General features: G+C 44.4%; 2 protein-coding genes across 2 annotated transcripts in view; one reads left to right on the plus strand and one right to left on the minus strand.

Annotated features, from left to right (window-relative positions):
* Positions 1 to 9,684, plus strand: part of NME7 (NME/NM23 family member 7) — a 373,917-nt gene extending 364,233 nt beyond the window's left edge. The window contains exon 12 of the mRNA XM_069761686.1: positions 9,441 to 9,684. Within this exon, the coding sequence (XP_069617787.1) occupies positions 9,441 to 9,473 (33 nt within the window). The 3' untranslated portion in view covers positions 9,474 to 9,684. The remainder of the gene's footprint in view (positions 1 to 9,440) is intronic.
* Positions 9,506 to 22,330, minus strand: ATP1B1 (ATPase Na+/K+ transporting subunit beta 1). Its single transcript, XM_069761687.1, has 6 exons — positions 22,081 to 22,330; positions 20,174 to 20,302; positions 14,298 to 14,453; positions 13,302 to 13,486; positions 13,130 to 13,204; positions 9,506 to 10,852 (listed from the first exon to the last, which is right to left on the minus strand). Exons 1-6 carry the CDS (start codon positions 22,178 to 22,180, stop codon positions 10,589 to 10,591), a joined length of 909 nt encoding a protein of 302 aa, XP_069617788.1. The 5' UTR covers positions 22,181 to 22,330; the 3' UTR covers positions 9,506 to 10,588.
* Between the last annotated feature and the right edge of the window lie 487 nt (positions 22,331 to 22,817).

The following is a 22,817-nucleotide window of genomic DNA, read 5'->3' on the forward strand; positions in this document are numbered from 1 at the left end:
TTATGGAACAGCGTACGGGGCATACACTATGAAGCATCTTATTGGGGCCATAAACCTTTATGGAGCAGTGTACGGGGCATATACTATGGAGCATTTTCTGGGGGCCATAAACCTTTATGGAGCAGCGTATGGGGCATATGGATGGGACCAGCAAATTAAAGAACGGTGGCGCAGGATGGGAGCAGCACATGACAGAACGGGGGCGCAGGATGGGAGCAGCACATGACAGGATGGGGACGCAGGATGGGAGCAGCACATGTCAGAATGGGGACGCAGGATGGGAGCAGCACATGGCAGAATGGGGGCGCAGGATGGGAGCAGCACATACCAGGATGGAGACCATATACCAATATAAATGCTCGCCACCCGGGTGTAGAACGGGTTCAATAGCTAGTATCCTATAAGGGTGAACACTACGCACACAAGATATATACAAGCTCCAATTGGCTTATTGTATTTTCAGAGTTTAAATCAAAATGTGATATGCACCAGTCTGATATAAAGTCTAAAGCACGGTGTGACCAATAATAAAAAATAACTTTTAATCAATATACACTAAAAAGTTGGTAAAACCAACTATGTAAGAACATAGAAGACTCAACAAGGAAGAAAAAAAATTCCCAATGTAAGGGAATAACACAATAATCCAATCCCCGAGACCTGTAGATTCACATGCATGTGTCAGTCTCAAAAGGGAAAGAAGCCGGAGCACAATATACACTCCTTGTAGGGGGAGTATATGAGAGCATACATATATCACATATCTAACGTATATTTTCAGAGTTTACTAACAAAGAAACTATAGGTATAATAAAAAGAAAAGGTGCTGTTTAAGTAAATGAAAGCATTTGTGTAAATTATAAAAAGTTTGTTCAGCAAGGTGGCTCAGTGGGTTACACTATGAGCCTGGCTTTAAAGTGGATGTCTTGCTAGGAGGTGAGAGGTGCCACTTATGCTCCATTGATAGCCACTAGACATGTCTCATGCATGCGTTCAGTACTATTTAATGGGAAACTGGCACAATACTTGCCAATCGGCCAACAGCCATCTCTCCTTACCCCATAAGAGCATGCAGAAACATTTGGATCAGTAAAAGTGTTCATGCATTTTCCATAGGCAGAGTGGAGTAATTTGCTTCCAGACAACACACCCCTGGCAGACTGACAGCCGGTTCTAATGATGAGCCGGCTGTCAGTCAGCGCTGGGGACGCGGTTACAGCCAGTTCCCTCTAAACAGTGGGTGGTGATTGAAACCATGCCAGTGCCACCCCTCATGACTGGAAGCCAAATGCTGCCGGGGGCAATAAAGTTAATTTCCTCCCAGCACCGTGACTTTCAGTGTGGGCACCAAACGGTTTCAGAAAGCTATTAACCTGCAGATTAACTCCATTTCTGCATGTTAAATAGCGTTATTTTACATGACAGATTCCCTTTAGGGTATAGGCACACGTCAGGATTTTTTCCTGACAAAATCCTGAGAATTCTGCCAGAAATCCGCATGCTTTTTTCGCACAGATTTCTCGCGGAATTTGCGTGGTTTTTTTTGCGTTTTTTTTTTTCCTGAATGACCTTTTTGATAGGAAAACCACAAAAAGATAGAGCATGTCCGGATTTTTTGCGGAAAAAAACGCTAACATCTGCACAAAAAAATGCGGAATGCATTCTAAAAGATAGGATGCATAATGTTAGCTTTTTTTTACCGGATTTATAGCGTTTTTATAGCGAAATTCCGCAAAAAAAAAAAAACGCTAAAAATCCTGACGTGTGCACATACCCTTAAAGCTGATTATGAAAGAAGAAAATTTTAAATTTTCCTTATATAAATTTATCTTTTTATGTCTAGGCATTGACATCAAAAACTGCTAAGAAAGCATGCAAAGGGTATGTTCACACCATTTTTATTTTATTTATTTTTTTAAGCGATCAAAAATGTTTTTCAAACAGCACTTGAAGAAACCCTTTTTCTCTGGAGTTTTTGAAAACCTGAAGTGTATTTTGGCAGCATTTTTTCCTAGTGTTTTTCCCAGAGTCTTTTTTTTTATTATTGCATAATTTCAAAAAAGTGCTACTTTGCAGCTTAACCCCTTTACCCCCAAGGGTGGTTTGCACGTTATGGACCGGGCCAATTTTTACAATTCTGACCACTGTCCATTTATGAGGTTATAACTCTGGAACGCTTCAACGGATCCCGGTGATTCTGACATTGTTTTCTCGTGACATATTGTACTTCATGATAGTGGTAAAATTTCTTTGATATTACCTGCGTTTATTTGTGAAAAAAACGGAAATTTGGCGAAAATTTTGAAAATTTCGCAATTTTCCAACTATGAATTTTTATGCAATTAAATCACAGAGATATGTCACACAAAATACTTAATAAGTAACATTTCCCACATGTCTACTTTACATCAGCACAATTTTGGAACCAAAATTTTTTTTTGTTAGGGAATTATAAGGGTTAAAAGTTGACCAGCAATTTCTCATTTTTACAACACCATTTTATTTTAGGGACCACATCTCATTTGAAGTCATTTTGAGGGGTCTATATGATAGAAAATACCCAAGTGTGACACCATTCTAAAAACTGCACCCCTCAAGGTTCTCAAAACCACATTCAAGAAGTTTATTAACCCTTCAGGTGCTTCACAGGAATTTTTGGAATGTTTAAATAAAAATTAACATTTAACTTTTTTTCACAAAAAATTTACTTCAGCTCCAATTTGTTTTATTTTACCAAGGGTAACAGGAGAAAATGGACCCCAAAAGTTGTTGTACAATTTGTCCTGAGTACGCTGATACCCCATATGTGGGGGTTAACCACAGTTTGGGCGCATGGCAGAGCTCGGAAGGGAAGGAGTGCCATTTGACTTTTCAATGCAAAATTGACTGGAATTGAGATGGGACGCCATGTTGCATTTGGAGAGCCCCTGATGTGCCTAAACATTGAAACCCCCCAGAAGTGACACCATTTTGGAAAGTAGACCCCCTAAGGAACTTATCTAGAGGTGTGGTGAGCACTTTGACCCACCAAGTGCTTCACAGAAGTTTATAATGCAGAACCGTAAAAATAAAAAATCATTTTTTTTCACAAACATTATCTTTACGCCCCCAATTTTTTATTTTCCCAATGGTAAGAGAAGAAATTGGACCACAAAAGTTGTGGCACAATTTGTCCTGAGTACTCTGATACCCCATATGTGGGGGTAAACCATTGTTTGGGCGCATGGGAGAGCTCGGAAGGGAAGGAGCGCAGTTTGACCTTTCAATGCAAAATTGACAGGAATTGAGATGGGACGCCATGTTGCGTTTGGAGAGCCACTGATGTGCCTAAACATTGAAACCCCCCACAAGTGACACCATTTTGAAAAGTAGACCCCCTAAGGAACTTATCTAGATGTGTGGTGAGCACTTTGACCCAATAAGAGCTTCACAGAAGTTTATAATGCAGAGCCGTAAAAATAAAACAAAATTTTTTTCCCACAAAAATTATTTTTTACCCCCAGTTTTGTATTTTCTCGAGGGTAAAAGGAGAAATTGGACCCCAAAAGTTGTTGTGCAATTTGTCCTGAGTGCGCTGATACCCTATATGTGGGGGAGAACCAGCGTTTGGGCGCATGGGAGGGTTCGGAAGGGAAGGAGCGCCATTTGGAATACAGACTTAGATGGAATGGTCTGCAGGCGTCACATTGTGTTTGCAGAGCCCCTAATGTACCTAAACAGTAGAAACCCCCCACAAGTGACCCCATATTGGAAACTAGACCCCCCAAGGAACTTATCTAGATGTGTTGTGAGAACTTTGAGCCCCCAAGTGTTTCACTACAGTTTATAACGCAGAGCCGTGAAAATAAAAAATCTTTTTTTCCCCACAAAAATTATTTTTTAGCCCCCAGTTTTGTATTTTCCCAAGGGTAACAGGAAAAATTGGACCCCAAAAGTTGTTGTCCAATTTGTCCTGAGTACGCTGATACCCCATATGTTGGGGTAAACTCCTGTTTGGGCACACGGGAGAGCTCGGAAGGGAAGGAGCACTGTTTTACTTTTTCAATGCAGAATTGGATGGAATTGAGATCGGTCGCCATGTCGCGTTTGGAGATCCCCCTGATGTGCCTGAACAGTGGAAACCCCCCAATTATAACTGAAACCCTAATCCAAACACACCCCTAACCCTAATCCCAACGGTAACCCTAACCACACCTCTAACCCAGACACACCCCTAATCCCAAATGTAATCCAAACCCTAACCCTAACTTTAGCCCCAACCCTAACTGTAGCCTTAACCCTAACCCTTGCCCTAACCCTAGCCCCAACCCTAGCCTTAACCCTAGCCCTAACCCTAGCGGGAAAATGGAAATAAATACATTTTTTACATTTACTTTTATAGCGGGTTTTTTAGCGGATTTTTATGATTGGCAGCCGTCACACACTGAAAGACGCTTTTTATTGCAAAAAATATTTTTTGCGTTACCACATTTTGAGAGCTATAATTTTTCCATATTTGAGTCCACAGAGTCATGTGAGGTCTTGTTTTTTGCGGGACGAGTTGACGTTTTTATTGGTAACATTTTCGGGCACGTGACATTTTTTGATCGCTTTTTATTCCGATTTTTTGTGAGGCAGAATGACCAAACACCAGCTATTCATGAATTTCTTTTGGGGGAGGCGTTTATACCGTTCCGCGTTTGGTAAAATTGATAAAGCAGTTTTAATCTTCGGTTCAGTACGATTACAGCGACACCTCATTTATATCATTTTTTTTATGTTTTGGCGCTTTTATACGATAAAAACTATTTTATAGAAAAAAATAATTATTTTTGCATCGCTTTATTCTGAGGACTATAACTTTTTTATTTTTTTGCTGATGTTGCTGTATGGCAGCTCATTTTTTGCGGGACAAGATGACGCTTTCAGCGGTACCATGGTTATTTATATCCGTCTTTTTGATCGTGTGTTATTCCACTTTTTGTTTGGCGGTATGATAATAAAGCGTTGTTTTTTGCCTCGTTTTTTTTTTTCTTACGGTGTTTACTGAAGGGGTTAACTAGTGGGCCAGTTTTATAGGTCGGGTCGTTACGGACACGGCGATACTAAATATGTGTACTATTGTTTTTTTATTTAGATAAAGAAATGTATTTATGGGAATAATATATATATTTTTTTTTCATTATTTAGGTTTTTTTTTTTTTTTTTTTTTTTTTTTTACACACACTTGGAAAAATTTTTTTAAATTTTTTTACTTTGTCCCAGGGGGGGACAATACAGATCGGTGATCTGCCAGTTTGCACAGCACTCTGACAGATCTCCGATCTGTCTGAGAGCAGTGCAGCGTTACCAAGTGCCTGCTCTGAGCAGGCACTTGGTAAGCCACCTCCCTCCCTGCAGGACCCGGATCCGCGGCCATTTTGGATCCGGGACTTACTGCAGGGAGGGAGGTAGGAGACCCCCGGAGCAACGCGATCACATCGCGTTGCTGCGGGGGTCTCAGGGAAGCACGCAGGGAGCCCCCTCCCTGCGCGATGCTTCCCTGCACCGCCGGCACATCGCGATCATCTTTGATCGCGGTGTGCCAGGGGTTAATGTGCCGGGGGCGGTCCGTGACCGCTCCTGGCACATAGCGCCGGATGTCAGCTGCGATAAGCAGCTGACACCCGGCCGCGATTGGCGGCGCTCCCCCCGTGAGCGCGGCCGATCACGCTGGACGTAATATTCTGTCCTTGGGAATTAAGGCCCACCCCACATGGACGGAATATTACGTCCAATGGCAGAAAGGGGTTAAACACTAAGGGTATGTGTCCACGTTCAGGATTGCATCAGGATTTTTCATCAGTATTTGTAAGCCAAAACCAGGAGTGGAACAATTAGAGGAAAAGTATAATAGAAACATATGCTCCACTTTTGCATTTATCACCCACTCCTGGTTTTGGCTTACAAATACTGACATAAAATCCTGACCAAATCCTGATGCAATCCTGAACGTGGACACATACCCTAAGGAAGAAAAAAAAACAGGCTTTTTTAGGCTATCCATTCACTTGTCTAAGCAGCTAGCATCTTCCTAGAAGAGAATGCCCAAAGAATATACATATTACTTTGCTTAGAAGCCTGCAGTGTTTAAACGTTCAGAAGCCTAAACATGAAAGAAAGCAGTTTGTCATAAAAAATAATTATTCTAGAGGGTTTTCATGCAGCATTTTCTGTGCTGCAAACAAAAAAAATAGAAGAAAAAAAAAAAAAAAGAAAGTGTAAATAAACTCTAAGGCCCATGATCAACTTAAGTAAAGTAAGTTACTTGGCTTTTTACATGCATTTTTGATGCTGCAGTTTGACACTGTATGTCATGTTATAAAGGGAATCTGTCAGCAGGTTTTTGCTATCATCTGATAGCAGCCTGATGTAGGCAAAGAGGAGCTGAATCCAACCATGTATCACTGAGGTTTCTGGGCCCAGCCATCCTGATACAATCAGAGCTTTTAGATTTAGAATGAAGCAGAGCTGAGAAAGCTGACCCCACCCACACCAGGCTCTACATGTGCATAGACAGTGAGCTGCCTGTTACAGGAGGGGGTATGTCAGACCAAGGCTCAGTGAGGAGCCAGCCACAGCAATGAGCTCCTGGTGAGAGCTTGAGATGAGAGGCATCACTGAGATCTGTGATTTAACCCCTAGCTCGTGTGGTCTTCAGATTACATAGCAAACACCTGCTGATAGATTCCCTTTAAATAAAGCCACTTTGTTTTTGACACTTCCTGGGATTTGGCTTTGACAATTTTACTGATAGTCATATGTGGTTTACATGCATTTTTTATGCATGTGCGTCTTTTACCTGCAGATTTCCGCATCTAATTTTACTCTATGGGGAAAACGTGTACATAAAGCTCAACGTACTGGCGAGAGAAATTGACGTATTTCAAATCTGCAACATGGACAGCAGGAGAGTTTACAGTTCTAACAAAGTTGAATTGATGAAATCTAATCCCCAATTTGCTTCTTGTTAACTCTGCTTACCCGGATTGCAGCATATCAATTTCTCTATTGTCGTTACGAGTTTTCTGTGCAGAGTTTCCCCATAGACTTACATTAGGTGTAGAAATTCTGCAGGTAAAAAGACGCACATGCCTTTTTAGTGCATATCCATGGTGGAAATATAAAACTAAAAAAATGCACGTAATCTGCACCAAGTAGGTCAATAAAATATCAAAAGCAAAAACGCTTTATTTACAGCATGACAAAGACAAAACACGTAAAAAAAAATAAAACACAAGTAACCCAATTTAAATAAAGGTTGCAGAAATGGGACATCAAAAACTCAAAAGCTTATCATGGGAACGTAGCCCAAGAGTACAGCTGAATGCTACAAACATGGTAGCCACTGGTTTTCACATCTATTGGGAAGATCTCACTTGCTAATGGCAGCACAGTATGGGTGTAAGCTTAAATATTGACAATAGGACAAAATTTGAAGACTACTGTGACTTACATACTCAGCCCTCTCTTGCATGAACAACTGGACCATGCACCCTGCACCTATGGGAGGGGTTGGGAACATATTGTACATCTAACAAATATTACAGGGCTACCAGCATATGCTGGGTTTTTTTGCCCCTACACTTAAGAAGTTTCTAGCAGGAGATTTAATCCCAATCAGAGACGTAGCTAGGGTTTAAGTTCAAGTTGGGGGCGAGATGTCTGAGTGGGCCCCTAACCAGGTAACCTTGATTACAACTGGGTGACGCACCCTAATAGTGGAGAACCTCAGCAGATTACCGCGCTATTACTGAAGATAATCTCTATACAAAGACCAACATTGATATTACCGCCGTATGGTCAGTGATAGATAGTACTGTGTGCCTCTAGATGGTAAAAACCCTTTAGAACAGTGGTCCCCAACTCCGGTCCTCAAGAGCCACCAACAGGTCATGTTTTGAGGATTTCCTTAGTATTAGGGCTTGTTTTCACTTGCGAGGAACACATCTGAGTCTCTCATGTGGAAACGAAGCTCTCGCGCCGGCACTATGGAGCGGAGCGTGCGGCCGCATAGCAACACATGGAGCCGCACGCTCCGCACCGGAGTGCCGGCACCAGAGCTTCGTTTCCACATGCGAGACTCGGACGTGTTCCTCACAAGTGAAAACAAGCCCTTACACAGGTCATTGAATGCTTGCCTGTGCAGGTGATGCAATTATCACCTGTGCACTACTAAGGAAATCCTGAAAACATGACCTGTTGGTGGCTCTTGAGGACCGGAGTTGGGGAACACTGCTCTAGAATATAGTAATGCTGTGTACAAGTGCCCTAGAAAGTAGTGCCCTGTGTGCTGCTTTGACAGTCACAGTAACCCGAGTTCCCCTATAACAATAAGTGCCCACTTTACATTTACTAATGTCCCGAGTCTCCCCCTGTACAGCTCCTCTATACACAGTATAATGCCCCTCACTAATCTCCACACTGTAGGATAGCCCCATAGACAAGCTCTCAATATAGTAGAATGCATTCCCATAGGCAGACTATAGTATATTGCACTCCATAAAAATAATAAATCCAATACTCCCCTCTCCTCCTCACTCCATCTACGGACAGCGGGCGCCAGGTAATGACTTAATCACTCTTGCTGTGATGTCAGACACCGAGAGGGGAATGATGGGAGAGGGAGCGTAACGGCATCCAGCTGATAAACTTGCATTGACGTGCAGGCAGGGCCACTGCTGGCCCCAGCCCCTCCTCAGGAGCCCCGTAGCGGCCAGGTGTTATAGCAGAGACACTAACTATGGGGGCCCGGTGCATGCCGATGCAGTTACAGTAGCATAGCTCCGGGTGGGCCCCCTCAGTAGCTACACTACTGATCTCAATGCTTTACACATGACCACCTCCAGGTATATACGAGATGCTTTAAATGAGAACCTCTTAACCATTACTTAACCGACTCTGCTCAGAATCTGTTAGGTTTTCACGGTTTTTATTTAAAAAAAAAAAAAAAAAAAAATCAGCATTGAAAATCCACCCTATGATTTTTGGTTAGCAGTTTTACTTTACTACCGAGACCAGATAGATTCTGCAGTCATTGGTGCCTTTTTACCCCCACACCAGAATTTAGTCCCTGAATGTAAAGTACCCAAATGTGGTTATACGGAAATGGAAGGAGTGGATGTCCCATGAGACACCCCTTGCCCATGTCCCGTATTTAAGCATATACACTTCATTGTGGTCTTCTTAGGACCGAGCTAGAGGTAATCTTATTATGGAGGGCTCAGTGGATGATTTGTAATATTACATATTTTTCCGGCAATGACATATTGACGTGCCAGCAACTTCCCCCCGGTGGGAACGACTGATCACCCAGGGTGCGGCTGCCACCACTTCCCCTGGTGACAGCTCATGGTTGATTAAGCTGCAGAACAACCTCTAATCACAAGTCAGGTACTAATTGTAGATGTCATCTTTTCTAGGTACAATATTTCTTCAAGATTCTGGACAGCTGAAGTCCCACAAACAGAAGAGACACACGCAGAAATTGGATTATTCATTTTATTGTCTGATGTTTTGACTGAAAGAGCACTGTACTCCTTGCAAATATTACAGATGTTCCAACAATGTGCGCACAGTAGACATGTAATAATACATCTTATGGGATACTGCATTGCATTTTTTTTTTTTTAAACTGGTTTTAAAATAAAGACTTTTTTTTCCCAACACGTGACTTTGGTTTATTTCATACATTACTTTTTCTTGAAGAAAAATAAAATTGTACAACTGCATAAATATAAAATTCTTCCACCATGAAAATGGTTAAAACATTTGTAAAGACACAGCACCAAACTGCGATGCTTACTGAAAAAAACAAAAATAAAATATTTATATATATAACGCAAAACAATTAGCCCTATTCCTGGCAAAAAGGGACAGTCAGACCCAGGCCTCAACACACCTTCATAACATACATAAGAAACAAGGGGGAGGGCTTGATATAAAAGCATTAAATACAAAGCACAGCACAACCCATCACCTGTTGCATAAAGTAAAGCTAAAGAAAAAAAAAAAAAAAAAAGCTTCACCCCCCCCCCCCATAAAAATAAAATCAATGCCACATAAAGGCTTTATGGAGTGCTAGGAAAATTCTCATTGGTTGCCCATCTCACTACCATGCCAGTTTTATTCCCGATACAGAGTATTTACACCTTGGACTAAAAGGTTGCTCACAAAAACAAAACAAAAAAAAAAAAAAACCCACACGGCTTGGCGGAAAGTGTAGAGTCTGCACATCTGCTACTGTACAATACGCTAGAAAAATAAAATACACAATGTAGCAACATTCTGGGGCCGAAAAACATTGCTCACTACATTTTGATTATGGAATCATAATTTACAGCATAACGGGCGTCTCCCAAGGTTCAAGTCATTTATTAGTTTCTCATTTACAGTAAAATAAATACTTGTGGCTAGTGCTACACCTCGATTTTACATTCTACCCCTAGTAAATGCGGAAAGCTAGTGTAAAGCGTATATATATTACGTGAAGGTCCCATACATGACAGTTTGTTCAAGACTAAAAGTTTTTGAGTTTTAGATTATGGTATTACACGGGCGGCACCTGCAATCAGCTCTTAATCTCCACTTTTATATCAAAGCGTCCTTGAAAACGGTCTTTATCGCTGTATTTGATGTTTTCTCCCAGCGCCTTGCACTCGATGCGAACCTCTGTGTCCATGGTGATGTTTGTCAATTGCACAGCAATAAGAGGTTGGAGATAGGAGGGTTGTAGCAGCTTTCCATAATAAGGGTAGTAGTTCAAGGGGAATCCAGCCACGCCGCCCATGCCGTAGATGTCAATCTTAGAAATTTTGCCCAGATCATCTTCTTTCTGTAAATAGAGTTGAACCAGATTAGCACACTTCATCAGCGCCATACGTCAGCTCTGCCCATGCCATTACCAGACACTGGAGTGACAGCCTGTTATCGGGAAAGTGCCACGCATGGCATATAGCACCTACAGAGCAAAGCAGCGTTCATTTGATAGCTACTGTCTGGCTCTTTCTAAAAGTGCATTTTTGATAACATGCAGTACCAGAGTAGAATGACTTGAAGCTTCTTGCGTTACATTAAGCTACATTCCATGATGGGATCTAGTGCCCATGTTATGCGAGCACAGAGGCCTCGTGCATGAGCGTTTTTCATTCCTTGACAGTACTGGCGTAATAACAGTATGTTCACACGTTTTTTTGCTGCCTGGCAGGAAAGAAGCTGTGGCAAAAACACAGGTTTAGGTGCGTTTTTTGGGGGCTAACTTGTGTCTTTGTCCATGCTAATGTCCACGACTTTTCTGCAGGAAAAAAAAAATAAAAAATGCTGCAAATAATGATATCTGTGCTTTTGCTGCATTTTTTTTTTTTTTTTTTTTTTTTACACCCATTCAAGCCAATGGGTGAAAAACGCAAAGAAGCTGAAAAGAAGTGACATGCTCTATGTCCAAAAAGCGTAGCAAAGCACAAAATGCTGATGACAAAAAAAAAAAAAAAAGAAAAAAAAAAACCTGTGCATGAGATTTCCGAGATCTCATAAGCTTTGCTGGTACTGTAAAAAGCAGCTGAAAATTAGCATAAAAAGCAGCAAGAACGCCCAGTGTGAACTTACCCAAATATGGTTTTTCAAAACTAACCACAAAGTGGATTTCTATAGAACAGTTTGGCAATATTTTGCTTAAACAGTCTACGTAAAAGTGCCACAAGCATGACTGACAAAAACACCCATTATATACAGCAGGCATCACTATTGCATGTGTGAACACTCCCCCAGGCAATGGTCAGATATGCAGTGGGTTTTCATTAAAGGGAACCTGTCACCCCCAAAATCGAAGGTGAGCTAAGCCCACCGGCATCAGGGGCTTATCTATAGCATTCTGTAATGCTATAGATAAGCCCCTGATGTAACCTGAAAGATGAGAAAAAGAGGTTAGATTATACTCACCTGGGCGGGCGGTCCGATCCAATGGGCGTTGCGGTCCGGGGCCTCCCATCTTCTTCTGATGACGTCCTCTTCTTGTCTTCACGCTCCGGCGTACTTTGTCTGCCCTGTTGAGGGCAGAGCAAAGTACTGCAGTGCACAGGCGCTGGGCCTCTGACCTTTCCCGGCGCCTGCACACTGCAGTACTTTGCTCTGCTCTCAACAGGGCAGACAAAGTACGCCGGAGCGTGAAGACAAGAAGAGGACGTCATTGTAAGAAGATGGGAGGCCCCGGACCACAACACCCATCGGATCGGACTGCCCGCGTGAGTATAATCTAACCTTTTTCTCATCTTTCAGGTTACATCGGGGGCTTATCTGCAGCATTACAGAATGAAGAAGATAAGCCCCTGCTGCCGGTGGGCTTAGCTCATCTTTGGAACTTTCCATTTAAGGCGACCTGTCACCCCCAAAATCAATCACATATAACAGCTCGCTCACATGAGCATACAACTCAGCCAAGTGCTATGCGAGGCTTTAATCTGATAACACTCGCATCAATGTTATACTATGGGGCAGTGCAGATTGCATCGTGGGGGACAAAAAAAAAAAAAAACAGCATGCTGCGAGTGGCTCATGAGCAGCCATAAAAGTTTATGGGTGCGTGTAAACAAGACTGCACTCGAATGTCATCCCATTAACGCGGACACAGACAATGGAGAAATTAAGTTCTCCGTACCGGTGACTCGATTCGCTCATGCGAGAGAATCGGATCACAGTAAACCAGCGTGGATCAAAGTTTGAGCAGAGTGTCATTACCATAAATCGGTACGATTCTCTTGGAAGAGAGAATCCGCTTGTGTGACCCCCGGCCTTACAGTACCAGCGTTGTGTCAGAGCTCAAGAAATCTCATCTAAAGGATGCAGAGAAAATCTGCAGCATAAAGAGAGCAGCACTGAGCATTTAACATCCTCTGCCTATCAGTTTATGCCGTGGATTTTTCGCTGCAGAACATACTTTCATAAGAATTTAGACAGCAGGCTAAAACCTATAGCATTTAGGTGCCCAGTGGTTAAGACTGTCATTTGTGTAGAGACCAAAAGTTTCAGGGCAGCATCTTGTAGTTTCTATGTTCCTCAATTAGTGGCCCCCTGCATTTGTGGCAATAGATATTACAGAGATATCAGCGGATCTTACCTTTCCTGTGCAGACAACAGGGATGATGTTTGGGAAGTAATTGCCGTTGCCATCTAATGTTCCATTATGAGGAGGCTACAACAATGAAATCAAAGGTTTGGTGAATATCTGGTTGTTCTCCGAAACGTGAAGGGTTCCACATGGTCCCAGCCTGTAAGACTGACTGACTTACCTTTGGTTTAAATCCCAGAATTCGGTTAAGCTTCACTATTAAACAGGGCTTGCCGTCTCTAAAGCCAAAGGTTGGATCATCTAAACCAGAGCAATTTTTCAGCCACTCCCGCCTAAATCTACAGGATCTCTTTTTGCCGTTATCTGGGTTTATTGCCCCACGGTCGATGTAGGTTTCAGGTTTTTCTGAAAAACATTTAACAGATTAGAAAGTTAATTTAACCACCAGTTATCACAGTTGTAGACACAAATATTCTTTCCATTAGTCCTGATTGATCGCACAGAATGGGACGAAATTCCATGCACAAATATATGCTAAAGCCGTCCATTCACATTAGCAGGAAATCAGCTAGACTTGACTTTTTCCACAAGTCCATCCTACCATCTAGAGGCTATGGAGAGGGTCAACCACTCTCCCTTGCTAGAAGAACTTGGAGGATCCACACTCGATCCTTTGTTCAGTCTTATTCTCTTCTCCTTATTGAACGCAGTTGCATGCTTGGCTTGAATTACTGAGTGGGAATGCGATTATGGAGAGGGGACTTGCAGAATGAGTTTAGCTGTAGATTAAACCATATGGCAAATTGCAGCTCAATATTTCAGCAATACTTGCTTTTGTCAGAATTTTTACAATGCCTTTGACTAGTCAGCTTCTAGTCTCCTTTAGGTTGGGTTCATGCAATGGACAGCAGTCTGATACAATAATAGTCTATGGGCCGGAGCACACCGATGGTCTGTGTGTGGGAAAGAAGGAAAGGGTGCACCATGCAATATTTGGACTGGCTTATGGACCAGAATAGTGCATGCACATAGCAGTCAGCTACTGCACCGGTCCATTACGAAGACATGGAACCAGTCATGCCTGCATTTCTGGGCACACTACTATCTAAACCTGGCCTTAGTATGGCTGATCAAGAAAACAGACCAATACTGAAATCTTAATACCATATCCTGGATTCTATTGCTTAGATTAACAGTCACAGGTCTTAATACTCACCAGAGCAGTCTTCAAAAACCTCCGAGTCGCTTTGCTTGCTAAAGTTATAGTTCTCTAAAAACGCGGAAATGCTATTCACATATTCTCCATAAGAAGAAGCCTCTTTCAGTGAATAGGACAGCTCTGCTTTTAATGCTTTTGGTAGAGGGGTCAGTCCTGGAATATATAAAAAAATTAAAAAAATTATAAACTAGTCAGACAATAGTACATTGCTGTATAAATGTCACTAACACTGACTATACCGCAGCCTGTGCTGTATCCGTGTCCTACAAGACCTCAGTAGGGTACTTCATGGCATGGATAAAACAAGGTCCTGGAAGGAGAACCTGTGCCCCATATCCAAAAGGTGCTTTACAGGATTGAGATTGCATGGTGTTCATGGCACCAGCCTGAGTCAGGCCAAGCTACGCTACTGGGAAAAAGTCAACAGATTGGGGAACAATTACAGTTTCCAGGTGGCCAGTGAGCCCATTCCTGTAGTTCCTCAGCTGACAGTCCTGGCCACCTTAGGGTGGTCTCTAGCTATGGTGTACAGAGATGCCATCTTAGTCATCATGAATGGTCCTGGAATCTCATCACACCTCTTATTACAGAGGAACTGGTGCTTCACTGGATATTGCATTTACACCATTCCATGTTACCTGGAGACGGGAGCATAAAAATCTCAGGAGATCAGGTCTGCTCAGCTTTACTTGATCTCATAGCTATGTTGGCAGCCTTTCTGTCTAGTATTCAGCTACTGTCACAAGACTGGCTGATCAGATAATAGTCCGCACAAGCACGAATACAATTACTATACATGGACAACACCTCACTTTCTCTTCCAAATAATGATCCTGTAAACCCGAACGTAACCACGCACATAACGTAATGCCTTTGTGGATGAAATAGACAGGAGATATCAGATCTATACATGACCAGCCACATGTGTCTGTGGTGTCCCAATTCGCCCTCTAAATGTCGGGAGAAAGAAGGGTCTAGCTGGTGTTCTCATGGGACACGCGTTTGTCTTTCTACTTGAGGTGAATTATGTTAGGATCACCAGAAAGCAGACATACTGGGAAAGAACATTTTTACATTACATCTACATTATGACTACCAGCATTTCCACTGCAGGTAAATAAAGGCCGATATCCAGTGTAATATTACAACGAGTCTTTGTGTGAAGTGAGGAGGACATTGAGCCGCACCCAGGCTTACTGGCATTGTTTTAGCTTATGCCATAGGGTAATGTGCCAAAGTCATGTCTTTTAATTGTTCTAAAAGATTTAGATTACAACAGGGCAGAAGGAACAGCTGAACAAATGGCGGAGTCAACATCACAAAAATCAAGAATTTTACTGGCCCTTTCCAAGGTCATCTACTGGGGTCTAACAAACAGCTTGCCAAAACTGCGCACCAAACTGGCCTATATAAAAATCTAACACATAGGTGGGCTTCATACACTCTGATCAGAACGTTAAACCAAGAGCCTCATGTTCAGTTATATAAATTTGTGCCCAGTGGCTTTACATCAACGTATGATTTTTGGATGTGCAGTTCATGGTTTTTTTTTTTGTTTGTTTTTTTTGCGCAAAACACATAGGTAGGCCTTCACTGAATCAGATAAACCTGCAGCCGGTAACAGTCTACATTAGCAGCAGTGATCTGATGACAGAAGGGTCTAATATAAACAGGATCCCTGGCCCTGCCAAGGCCTCCAGTGTTCCCTTATGTGAGCCACTGCCAAACATCTCTCAATTCGCCGCACCCCTGCCGATCAGCTGTTCCCGATACCAGGCAGATACGCTGAACTGAGTGATGCATAGCACAGCTCCATCAACGGAGTAGTGGCCATGGCAGGTACTGCATTCACCCCCTATTCGAATCAATAGGGGACAGATGTTTGGTACCTGACTGTGGCCACCTTGCAATTGATAGAGCTGTGCAGCTTCACAACTCAGCACATCCGCCTGCATTGGGAACAGCTGATCAGCAGGGGTCCTGGGTGTCATAACCCCCACCGATCAGATACTGATGACCTGTCCAAAGAATGAGCCATCCATATAGGTCTCAGACAACCCTTTTAACCCCCCCCAATAATCATCTGTCTGGGACTCTTATACACGATTGTCAATATCAGCGGAAGGAGGAGATTATATCAGAGGACCACACTAGTGATTTTTCTTTTTTTTGTTCCCTCTTTTAGCAATCACTACTGTGTGACCAGAGGATAAGTTTAAGTACTTATGCTGTTTCCAATGCCATTCTGACAGCATATGACCGCAGTTATGATCTGCTGGCTCACAAAGCATACAGTGTGTACCGGAGGTCACTATTAGGGCTGAGCCAGACAGGATCGCATTGCACTGCATGGACTGGAACCTCTCCTGACCCGAGCAGGACAGTATGATGTATTTCTATGCAGCTGTCAAGCTCAGGTCTGGAGAGCCAGCAGCCAGTACGAGGTTTATGATGAGATTCTCGCACCAGAATTACGGCAGTCTGTCTCTGCCCTTAATGTAAAAGGTACCTTCACACATAACGATATCATTGCAACGTCACGCTTTTTGTGACGCAGCAACGATCCCGCTAACGATCTCATTATGTGTGACAGCGACCAATGATCAGGCCCCTGCTGGGAGGTCGTTGGGGAATGATCAGGACCTTTTTTTGGTCGCTGATCACCCGCTGTCATCGCTGGATCGGCGTGTGTGACGCGGATCCAGCGATGTGTTCACTTGTAACCAGGGTAAATATCGGGTTACTAAGTGCAGGGCCGAGCTTAGTAACCCGATATTTACCCTGGTTACCACTGTAAAAGTAAAAAAAAAAAAAAAAAACTCTACATACTCACATTCCTATGTCTGTCACGTCCCCTGCCGTCGGCTTCCCTGCTCTGACTGTAAGCGCCGGCCTTGAAGCAGAGCACAGCGGTGACGTCACCGCTGTGCTGTGCTTTACGGCTGGCGCTGACAGTACGGGAAGCTGATGGTGGGGGACGTGACAGACATCGGAAAGTATGTAGTTTTTGTACTTTTACAATGGTAACCAGGGTAAATATCGGGTTACTAAGCGCGGCCCTGCACTTAGTAACTCGATGTTTACCCTGGTTACCCGGGACATCGGCATCGTTGAAGACAGTTTCAACGATGCCGAAGTCGTTCCCCGGATCGTTGGTCGCTGGAGAGAGCTGTCTGTGCGGCAGCTCCCCAGAGACCACACAACGACTTACCAACGATCACGGCCAGGTCGTATCGCTGGTCGGGATCGTTGGCAAGTCGTTTAGTGTAACAGTACCTTAAGACTATAGGACTGAGAACAATGCTCTGATGGCCGCAGTCTGAGCCTCATGGACATACATTGAGAGAGTGACCTCCAGTCCATCCATTGCAGGTCACAGTGCAATCACAGGATGTGGGAGAGGACCGCAGCAGCACTGGAAATAACATAAGACGCCAATTGTATGTAGAAAGAGTATCAAATTCCTAATCACACACACTGATTACTGCCAACATAGGGAACAAACACAAATGGCTGGAGTGGTCTCTGAAGTTCACATACAAGAGGACCCCCATGTACACTGGATATTCATCAGTGGATAGCTAATTCTACTCCTCCTCACACAGGAACGCTATGCTCGGCCAGACTCTCCTGACAGTGGCTTATCTCCCCAGAGCAAAAGTATCAGCTGTTGAAATTCCAACAGCCCAGATCCTCCTCTCATCCCGACTGTCCAGATCCTCCTCTCACCCCGACTGTCCAGATCCTCCTCTCATCCTGACTGTCCGCAGCAGAAGGACTGCAAGGAATTCCCTGGCAGGAGTAGGCTTACCTGTAGTGGCAAGTGCATTTATATGAATAAGCAGATCCCTAGACCAGACAATAGATGGTATGTAGGGAAATAAACTTGTTCCCATACAGCTGCTTATATATTGGCTTACCCATCTCAGCTACGTCATAGAAAAGTCAGAATATGTCATTAGTGGCATGATCCAAATGGTTTGCTCTGGACCCCTCAGGTTGGGGAGGTCCCAGATGACAAACACCCACTAATGATACACTGTTAAAACCCAAATGGCCACTAGATCAGTTTCACCTGGATTGTGCGCATGACGGGGCAGCCATTTACATGTAAACTGGGCCATGGGGGCTATGGACGATTGCCTGGCACATATGCTAAAACCAGATGCAATCAGAGCCTTATCTAGTGCCATTTTATACCCAGCTATATATAACCTAGGTATCTGAAGTACAGATAAGTAATGGTGGGCAGAAGCATAGATGCCTTCGCACAACTCTTTGTATATCCACGGGGAACTAGAAGAGATCAGCTGGTCACAGGCTGTTTTAAGAAGAACAGACAAAAAAAGAACAAAAAAAACCACAAAAACGAGTGAATCATTGACTACGGTAGAGTCAAGGTCACATCCAGAGGGAAGTAGCTGTGATCACTCCTCCTATGTAACAGTCGTCAGCATAGTAAGCACATGGTGTACAGGAAAAAGCAGAAATGCACTTCCCTTTTTGGTTATGGAGGCCGAACGCTGTGCAGCGTGTTCACTTTAGATAAGGCAAGGAACTGCTTACACAGCGTTTGGAGGCCAGAGCCTTATACCAGTCGCCCCAAGACCCTCCAGCTGTACACTAGACAAAACGTCTAATATTGGAGATTACAGCCAGACTATGAGGCAGGGGCTCACATAATATCCTGCCAGGGTGATGAATTATTTAGTATTTGCATGTGTGACACTAGACAATTACCTCCGTTGTCATGGGAGTGGACGATTTTGTAGAGTGGTGAGAAACCATGACCATAGCAACACAGAATCATACAATAAGCATACTATATAGAACACCATTTTGTACAATACAAGTGGATGGCAAATACAGGTTAAATTGCTGTAGAACTACAAGTCTCTGCATGCCTTCTGAACCATAAACTAGTAGGACATGTCTGCTCTCCTTGTTTCACAACAGCTTGAAAGCCTAGTGGTTGTGCCGCTCATCTCTGGGCTCGTGCACCCAACAGATTATCTCAGACGAGTGCTGCCCATGCTTTTCACGGATAGCACTCGTACCCATTTTATTCTATGGGGCTGTGCACATGTCCAATTTTTTCCTTGGACATGACAGAGAAGAGGGGCGAAAAAAAACAAAACATAAAAAATAGACATGTCCATTTTGATCCAGATGTCAGATCAAAAATCAGCAATCCACGTTTATGGGTGCATGACAAATATCAGACCGCACTCGGATGACAGCATGGAAGAACACCCCCCACCGCCCTTCTTTTACATGTTCAAGAAAAACTGATGCCATTCTGACCAGAATAACTGGATGGAGAGAAAATGTTCCGCCAACCTTACCCAGTGATCCAGCTTCTACCTCCAGATGCTGTTGGTGGAAGCATACACTGCATAATGCAGGAGAGACCGGAGTAACTCAATATTCTGGCCTAATCCCATTACAGATTATTATTATTATTTACAGTCGCAGATAACGTTTCACTTTGAGGACAATGCTGCAAATGATATGAATATCACCAAGTATAGTCACGATGCTGCGGCTACTTAATCTCCAGCGTAAAGGACTGAAAAGGTTACATCACCGCATGCCTCCGACCTATAGACCTATAGCTTATAAAAGGATGCAGAATCAGATCCATCTACCGTATGTTATGATGCCACTAGAACGTGTCCTCTGATGTAACCGTGCGGAACGGAATAACTCGGTTTAATCCTATAGAAACAACGGAGCTCTGCTTACTGTGCATGCTCAGGTCCATACAAATGTGATTACCCGCGAGCCAGAACTGCCAATTACCACTATCAGTCCAAAACAGTTACGGAAGTCATGCAGCATCAGAATAAATATGGATTAAAGCCTGGGCGTACCTGGTGGGGCGACACGGTCCTGATACTTGGGTTCAAAGTCACTGATGGTTAATAGAAGCACATGAATGGTCCCAATAAATATACCCGCCAGGCAGCCATAGAAGACCAGATAGAAGAGGAAGATTTTAACTGTAAAATAAACAGCAGAAACAATTATTAGGCAAAGTAAAAGTAATGTTGTATGGTAAGATCTACATTAGAGACGTGGACCCCCTCGCAATTGACCAGATTATATCGCCTTCATGTAATCCAGGGCAACGCCAGTTAAAGAAAGCCAATTTGTGGCATAAAGCAGAGTCCAATCTGGCAGTAGAAAGTGATCCGGCTCTATGAGCACTGTAATTAAAAGCTCAGTGTGTAGTGAGAAGCCTGGGCACGGCGAGGCCTAGCACGCTCTGCTGTCAGGAAGAGGCATGCTCATAGTTAACAGTCGTATCCAGGCAGCATTGAGCAAGTGTCAGTGACGTCAGGGAGATTTGGACATTTTTTCCACAGCTCAGCCATAGGAGAGTAGGAAAGCACTATAACTGCTGTGCAAACATGCTGCCCCGATTGCGGCCAGGCCCCATGTCACTCATCAGGTTCTCCACATACATGGCTGCCACATCCAACACCATAAACTGAGATAACACAAGTCCAAAGTGTGAACTAGGAGAGCACATTGCACATCTCAGCCAGGTCATACCCTGGAGACCATGCCCTCCTGTGCCATCCACACATACTAGTGCTCCTCATGACAGTTATTAGCCAGCTTCCCCAGGGTCATAAACACCACAGTGGTAGAAGTGCCGGTCACCGCCTGGACGAGCCGTCACAGCGGCCATGTTATTGTCACAACAGGACAGACAAGAACTTAGGAGATTTTATAACAAGCCAAACTAAGAAGGTGAATGGCTCAGGTGCCATGTAAGAGCCTATAGCAGATGGTTGTCGCCACACACGGGTGGGCCACAGTCACCACTGTCTGGGGTCTATGAGGATCCACGTTACAGGATGTCCTTGAGGCGTCCTCTTCTGCTGAGGTGTTAAGCGTCACTCAGCAATTCTAGCTATGTCTGTTTCTGGAAGAGATGGCTGACCGCCAATACATCTCCCCAGCTGTCTTATTGTCCTGCAGGTGATCTACATCCATCACTGAAGCCCCTGTGAGCTGGCGAGTGCCCCTATGGGAGCGGCACACAACCAGAAACACTGACCTCCTACCAGATGTAACAACAGCAGCCATTGTTACCTGGCTCATGTCACAATAAATATTACTGATCTGCAAGAATCCGTGTAATCGCGAGGGATATGAGCAGCAGATCTCACGTCCCATTAATACATTATTCCCCCAGACAATACAGAACATGGGTCACACGAGAAGGCGGCACACTGGGGGCTCAGGGCTCCATTGTGAGGCCTCAAGTTACAGCTGGTTGCTAGGAGACGACCTTCCCAGGACCTGTTCTTTCGTGACCATTCTTAGCCCCCAGCTAGTGAGTCCTGGATCATGTGCACATGTGTCACCAGAGAGCCCAGCCTCCACACCACAGACACCAGTGGGCATCCTCCATGCAACCAACCTGTCACCTTGACTAACCTTGGCTCAGTGATGCAGAATTAACCCCTTCCCGCCAGTAAGAGTACAGATGTGCAGCAGCTCCAGTCCTCCCCATCCCCCACCCCATGTATTATCTGCAGATTTTCCATTACAAGGCAACAACCGCAGTGTGCCACCCCCCGTTGGTGGTGGGGTGGTGGGTGACACAGGGTTCCCCTCCCTCATCTCTTACAGATTGGCTACATCAGTGTCCTTCAAAATGACCTTTTCCCAAAAAAAGCAGGAGGATGGCAGCACAGAGTACCATGGTGGCATCGGCCCCCAGCAGTGCCTGCGGGCACACAGAGGACACCGGAGCCATACTTACACCAGCTGCCACCTGTCCTGCCCAGAAACTCCTTCTTCTCGGGGTTCCACAGAAACCTCTTCCAGCCGCCCTCGTTCTCCTTGCCTTTCTCCCGGGCCATGTCTTCCTTAGGTCTAGCTTAGATACACACGGTTAGATACACTCCCGAGGCTGCAGCGTGGAGACAAGGATACACAATAGATGGCGGTGCAGGGAGGGCACACACAATGGCTGCCGGTGAGTGCACGGGAGGAACTTGGACCCGGCGAGGAGCTCTGTCCCCGCACCTCCTAATATATCTACCTTCCTCTGTGGGGGCGGGGCCTGCAGGATCACACGACCAATGCCATTGTTTAGTGTGCGGGGGGCGGGGCCGTGCAGAGCCGGAGAGGGCGGCCCCGCCTCTACTACAAGGTGGGAAACTACAATGGGAGGGAGCGGCGGGCACGGGCAAGCGGTTACCCGGGGCAGGGGCATCGCGCTGTATGAATGGCGCTCGGTTGTACTCCTGGCAGGAGAGCTAGGACTGTAACATGGAGACACAGTGTGATGGATGGGTGGCTGGTGCTGCCGCCGCATCCTCCTGGCATAAGGTGGGCACGGCTGAGTGTCGGGCATGGGTGCCATCGGGCACATCTGCAGAGCACGGGCTAGTCTGGTGCAGTGGGCACAGTTCTGTATCAGGCACCAGAGGACTGTGCCCACTGTGCCAGCCTAGTCCATGGCCTGCAGACCTGTGCCCACCATACATGCACTGA

The sequence above is a fragment of the Ranitomeya imitator genome, chromosome 3 (genome assembly GCF_032444005.1).
Source record: "Ranitomeya imitator isolate aRanImi1 chromosome 3, aRanImi1.pri, whole genome shotgun sequence".
NCBI lineage: Eukaryota > Metazoa > Chordata > Amphibia > Anura > Dendrobatidae > Ranitomeya > Ranitomeya imitator.